The 6,000-nt window shown below is 44.9% G+C and overlaps 1 protein-coding gene across 4 annotated transcripts in view; it reads left to right on the top strand.

Annotated features, from left to right (window-relative positions):
* Positions 1–445: 445 nt before the first annotated feature.
* Positions 446–6,000, top strand: part of Cep135 (centrosomal protein 135) — a 65,277-nt gene continuing 59,722 nt past the window's right edge. Inside the window, exons 1-3 of one of the 4 annotated variants that reach the window (NM_001398887.1) lie at positions 446–676; positions 3,604–3,760; positions 5,298–5,488. In NM_001398887.1, coding sequence (NP_001385816.1) covers positions 3,648–3,760; positions 5,298–5,488 — 304 coding nt within the window. In that variant the 5' untranslated portion in view covers positions 446–676; positions 3,604–3,647. Of the gene's footprint in view, positions 677–764; positions 995–3,603; positions 3,761–5,297; positions 5,489–6,000 lie in introns of those variants that run through there. The other 3 variants (XM_039092701.2, XM_006250874.4, XM_223341.10) reach the window with 3 other exon arrangements.

The following is a 6,000-nucleotide window of genomic DNA, read 5'->3' as shown; positions in this document are numbered from 1 at the left end:
TCTAGAAAGGCTTTAAGGGAGTCTTTCTATCCATGAGTAGGCTATGGTAAGCAATGTATTTCAACTTAGCATTTACAAATACTGTGATAGATACTTGAGAAATAACAGTTAAGTAAAATGATGTTTGATTCAAGGAGCCCACAACTGGATGCAGCAGGGAGCTACATAAACCTGTTTTAATGATCAGATTCTATTCTGGGGGTTTATACGGGTACTGGCAATAACTGTTATCAGGTAGTAGCTAGGAGAAGCTGTGATGTCCAGGGGAAATACTGGGCGATCAGTAGGAATTCACCCGTGAGAGTGAAAGGGGCCTAAGACTGGGGCATAGCCAATTGTTACCACCAGCAGCTAGTCGTCAAGGTCCTCGGGCACCGCAGAGGTTCGGGCTTCCCGCCAGGGGGAGCCGTAGCCCCGCATCGGCCAGCCGTTACGTTTCCGGGCACCGAGGCCGAGAGCCGCCATCTCCGCCGGGCGCGCGCGCCGCCACTGTGGGTAGCTCCGGTCCGTTACCGGGGCAACCGCGGCGCTCCCTCCTTGTGGGCCGCGACCGTCTCTCCGCGCCATTTTCAAACTGCGTTCGTGTCCGAGCCATTGGCCGCAGCGGGAGGAGACAGCGAGGACGGTGGGTCCCGAGGGCGATGCGCCTCGGGACGGGGCGGCTGCGGCAGCAACGGTGAGGCGCGCCCGGGGAGGCCGCGGAGGGCTGGCCCGGTCGCGGGACCTCGGGGGCTGTCTCCACCCCCACCCCCGAGGGAGGGAGGCCCGGGCGCTGCCGGGAGGAAGTGGGGGAGAGCGGCGCGGGGACCGTCCCACCGTCCGTCGGTCCGACCGTCCGTCTGTGCGGCCGGGGCCGACCTGGGGAGAACAGCGGTTCCACCTTCCAGGCTGAGCCAGGGTAGGAATGCTTGGCCGCCCAGCCCTCGCGCTTTGCGTGGCCCGCACTCTGTTTTTTAAGCCCTTCTGCATCCGCTCGTTGGATATTTCCGTGAAAGTAAGAGGTGCCCGCTTTGAGACAACAATGCCCCGGGATTTAGTAGACAGACAGCTAGTTGTAAATGCGGAACCTACCCATTTCGGTTGTTGTGATTTAAAAGTTGTCGTGGATTATAGAGAAACCCTAATATGTACATTTTTTTTTACCCCCCTGGGAAGACTTATTGTGGCCCATGGTGTTTTGATTCATATTCTCATTCTGTCTTCATGAAGGCTGGAGGGAGATGGTTTTCATGGTACCTGGAGTTGACAGCTGTCAAAGAGGATATATATATTTCTTGGAGTTTGCCCAGCTAATCTATCTTGTCAGGTGTTTTCCCTGTGACCACAAGAGTTTCTGTAAAATACTCGGCATCAGTCAAGACCCTTTTGTGGAAGGACCTAGAAAGCCCTGGGGGAAGCCTCTCAGAGAAGATCCTAGATTTGTTAACGGGAATAGTCAAGAAGAGGCACTGCTTTAGAAGTAGTCCTGTGGTTGGGGAGGTTATTTTCTTGGGACAACCCTCTTTGCTTTATGCTTTAAATAGAAGCGGTGCCACTGGGACTTCATCCCACACCAGATGTTTGGGGCTTCAAGTTTTGCATGTATTCATTTATGTGTACTTATATTTTTACTAGTGGTGAAGAACATAATTTTTATTTGACCTAGAAATATGAGTTCTATGGCTACAATTATTTGCAAAGGTTAGAAAGGAGCATGTTTCTAAAGAAATGATCTTTGCATAACCCAATTTTGGAGCAGATTGATAGTCATAGGTGTTTAAAAGACAAGTAGAGTAGCTGGAGGTATAGCTCAGTATGCCGTAGACTCAGCGTTTAATCCTGAACACTGTAAACAAAAAAGGTAGACAAGCATAAAAATGTATACAGAGGTATTTATATCTGTGCTGCTTAAAAAAAAAAAAGAAGAAGTAAAATTGGGTATGGTGGTACACACCTGTAGCCCTGGCACTCAAAGGTACAGACAGAAGAAAAGGTTGAGGCCACCTGGTCTACAAAGTGAGTTCTAGACCAGTCAGGACATTATAAGAACTTTGTCTCAAAATAATAAAAAGAACCGATACAGGAATGAAATTTACATGGTGAATTGCACAGACCTTGAGTGTGCATTTAAAAACTTTCTAAATATCTGTGCCTGGATAACTGACCCCAAATCAATACTTCTATCACTCTGGAAAGAAAGCGTTATCCTTTCCAGTCACTCTCCCGCTCCCTATGAAGCTGTTATTAGCCATCTCCACAGTTTAATTTTTACCTGTTTCCCGAGCTTTTCCTGAATGTAGTCACACAGAATATGTGTGTGGCTTCTTTTGCCTGAATAGTCCTTTGAGAGTCATCCATGTTGTCAGAAGTTATTGACAGCTTCTTGCCTCTTCTCTGAGTCGTGCTACGAGGCATAGGGTGTGATGGCTTGTTCACCCCTTTCCATGTCTTCTCAGTCATGACTAAAGCTGCCGTTCACACATTCATGGTCTCCCTTGGATCTCTGTGTCCGTTTTCTTTCCTAAAGATGTAGGAATAGAATTATGGTGTTCCCCGCTAGGACTGTGTTTCACTTTCTAAGAAACTGTCCGACTTGTTCTACCATGGATTTCATTTGCTGGGAGCCTTCACTGCCTTTGGGCATTGTCTGCCCTTGGGGCTTGACACCAGGAGCATGCATGTTAAGGCAAATAATTTTAAGCACCTTTTCATAGATTTCTCTTGGGAGATCTTTTGCAAGATATCTTTTCAAATTTTTGTACAACTAAAATTTAGTTTAATACAATTTGGGCGGGGGGAGGGGGATAATTGAGGGCAGACTCCCTGTGTTTGCCTCCTAAAGGCTGAGATCAGAGTCATGTGCCTCCATCGCAGATCTAGCCCTGATTTTCTTATTAGATTGTTGCGTTATTAAGCTCCAAGAGTTTATTTTCTATTTTGTATGTAAATATTTTCTTAGATCTTGTGAATATTTTCTTTGATATCCCACACACATCCCTCTTTCCTGATGTCACAGAGGTCAAATCCAGAGCTTCACATAGTAAAAGAGAGTGACTGTTAAGCCGCATGCAGCCATGCCCTTACATTTTCCTTAATAGCCTGTTCGATGAGTTGAACTCTTCTGCTTCTTTTTTTTTTTTTTTTTCCGGAGCTGGGGACCGAACCCAGGGCCTTGTGCTTGCTAGGCAAGTGCTCTACCACCGAGCTAAATCCCCAACCCCTCTCTTCTGCTTTTATGAGGTCCTACTTATCATGGTTTGTGTTTATTTGTTTACTGCCACTAGGGGACTCCCTGTGGGTCATGGGCATGGCCCCCTGTAGGGCACTTGCTTAGCATGACAGGATGTTTGGCTACCATCCACAGTTCTGGAAGAAAGTGGAGTTTCCTTCAAGGATCCTCTGCCTGCCTCTGGGAAATCTTTGTTTCCTTCTAGAATTTTCATTATTTTAACAAAAGTAAAACATTCGGGTTTGTGAAGAAACACGTGTTGTGATGTAGCAGATCATATGTGTTGGATTTAAATCAGTTTTAATATTATAGAACACTGACTACCTGAAAAGAAACCAAGTGATTCTTTGGTATTAAAGTTATGTTTAACAGCTTATGGTAATCCTCTCTTTCAGGGCTTTAAGTTTGGAGTCTGACTGAAACTGGTTTTGGAAGCAAGATGACTACAGCTGCAGAGAGAAAGTATATTAACATTAGGAAAAGGTTAGACCAGCTGGGCTACCGCCAGACCCTGTCAGTGGACAGTCTGCCTTTGGTAGAAAAACTTTTCAGGTAAAGATGAAAATATAGTTATTCGTGTGTGTAACCCTTAGTCCGCTCACCTGACCTTGTGGCTGACCTTCTTTTCATGGTAAAGCAGCAAGTGGGTTTTGGACAAGTCCTTGAATCATCTGAAGCTTGCCTCTTCTCTCTTCAGTCCTAAGCCTGGTCCTTAAAAGAGTGCCTTTGTGGTGCAGGGTGCCAGGAATCACTATACCCAGTGTGCCTTCACATCACTATTTCTGAGAGTTTCCCTGAATGGAATGCACTCTGAGGCTCTAATAGAGGGCAGAGGTGCTCCCTCCCCTCTCTGGCTTGTCTTTTGTTGTTATCCTTTTGCAGTGGTGAGGACTAAACAGGCCCAAGTGAGCTGGGCAAGCCTCTACCATTGAGCTATACTTCCACACAACCTTCCCCTTAAATTTCGTGTCTGCCGAGCGGGTCTTTAGTTTCTGCTAGTCTAGAAAGGCGCTCTGTTATTACTGTCACATCTTACTGTAACTGAAAGGCTCTTTGAGATCAGAGTGGGGTGTTTAAGAAGGCTGATTAGTAGGACTACAATGATGCTGGCAGAAAGCAGGGAATGAATAAAGATAACGTGTGGTCTTTGATTTGCACCCCAGACCGCTCATGACCTGATCCCTTAGGTTCCTACCTTGTCTCCTACGTGTTGAGTCAGGTGACACTCTGTAAACTGATGTGTACTCTCAGCCTTGCTGGCTTGCATACTACTCCCTCTGCTTGTAGAGTGCTCTCCCTGTCTGCTCCTGCCCTTGTGCCTCACCTTCTCACTCTCTGTGCTGAGTAGGACAGCCATAGCCGTTACATTTTACAATCACCGTGCATCAGCACTGACATCTTGGTTTAGTCCTCCTCGCACTGCAGACTATATAAGACCACCATGTTCACTTAGCACTACTATAAATAGCTCATCTGGTCAGCACACAGATGTTTGGTTTATCACGTCCCATGAGGTCTCTCTGACGACTGTCTGAGGAATATAAGCTCTTCATTAGTAACCGCATCCCTGTGTCTTTTCTTCTCACAAAACATCTAGTGAGTGAGTGAGTGTTTTTACTGATCTGTATTCTGAGAGGTGAGAGAGTGGTTCTGGTTTGTGTCTTCCTGGAGGTAGCATATAGCACACAGTCAGTCCGTATTTACTCGATGAAAAGCCAGTTTCACAGGCTCCACTGTCCTAGAGGAGGAGGAAGAGGGGAGAATGAACAGCAGCTGGACATGGTAACCCATTTTGTTGAGGGATTTTTAAGCCAAAGGTAAAATTATCAATGTAATTACTTTCAGAACTGAAGGACAAATCAACCAAACAACAATTCGATGTGTTTGTATTTTATAATTTATAGTTAGGCCTGTTTTGAGAAACTTGACGATGCATTGATACCTTGAAAGAACCCTACTGTTCATTCTTCTTATAAGTTTTGTATTATTTAATATTAACATTATATTAGACCTTTTTAGAAATGTACTTTAAGTTACTAAAAGAGTCATGGACATTTCCCTGCCTTTATGTTTCCTCCCTCACCTTTAGTGATTTGGTTCACACAACAGAAAGCCTGCGGCAATGCAGGCTGTCCTCGGTAAAAGCAGAAAAGGACAGTGCCAATTTCGATTTTGTTCTGGAACCTTATAAACTTGAAAACACAAGACTGAATAAGGAGAATAATGAATTGTATCTGGAGTTAATGAAGCTGAGAGAATACTCAGACAAGCACATTAAAGGTACATACAACTTTGATGACGATGTTTTTAAAATGAAGGCTTCTTGCCCTCTTTGTTTTATAAGTGGAAAAGGCGAACATCCCTTTGAAATACTTGATATGAAAAAGGCCAGTCCTACTAATGGCTCCCTAAATACAGTGTCCTGTAATAAATGAGCGTCCCCTGGCTATGATACGGTTCACTATCTGTGGATTATGCCTTTTGATTAGGAGTTAGTATAGGGACTATTAGAGGGCAGAACGGAAGATGGTTTCTCTTACTGAAAAAAAAAAACAAAAACCCAGTAATAAAGACATGAGAGCCATTTATCAGTCGCTAAGCAGTGTGTGGATCAGGTCGTAGACTTCAAAGGTAAAGGGTAATTATTTGGTTATCTTACGGTAAATTTTATATTCAGAATTCTTTAGCTTAAACCCAACTTAGCGGACCAAAGCTGTGGTACGCATTGGGTGTATACAATAGCAACAGCAACACGAACCCTCAAGTCTCTCTTCTGTGCTTAGCGAGTTAGA

This window comes from Rattus norvegicus, chromosome 14 (genome assembly GCF_036323735.1).
Source record: "Rattus norvegicus strain BN/NHsdMcwi chromosome 14, GRCr8, whole genome shotgun sequence".
NCBI classification, from domain to species: domain Eukaryota; kingdom Metazoa; phylum Chordata; class Mammalia; order Rodentia; family Muridae; genus Rattus; species Rattus norvegicus.
The sequence above is the reverse complement of the archived record's forward strand: the minus strand, read 5'-3'. Positions and strand labels throughout refer to the sequence as shown.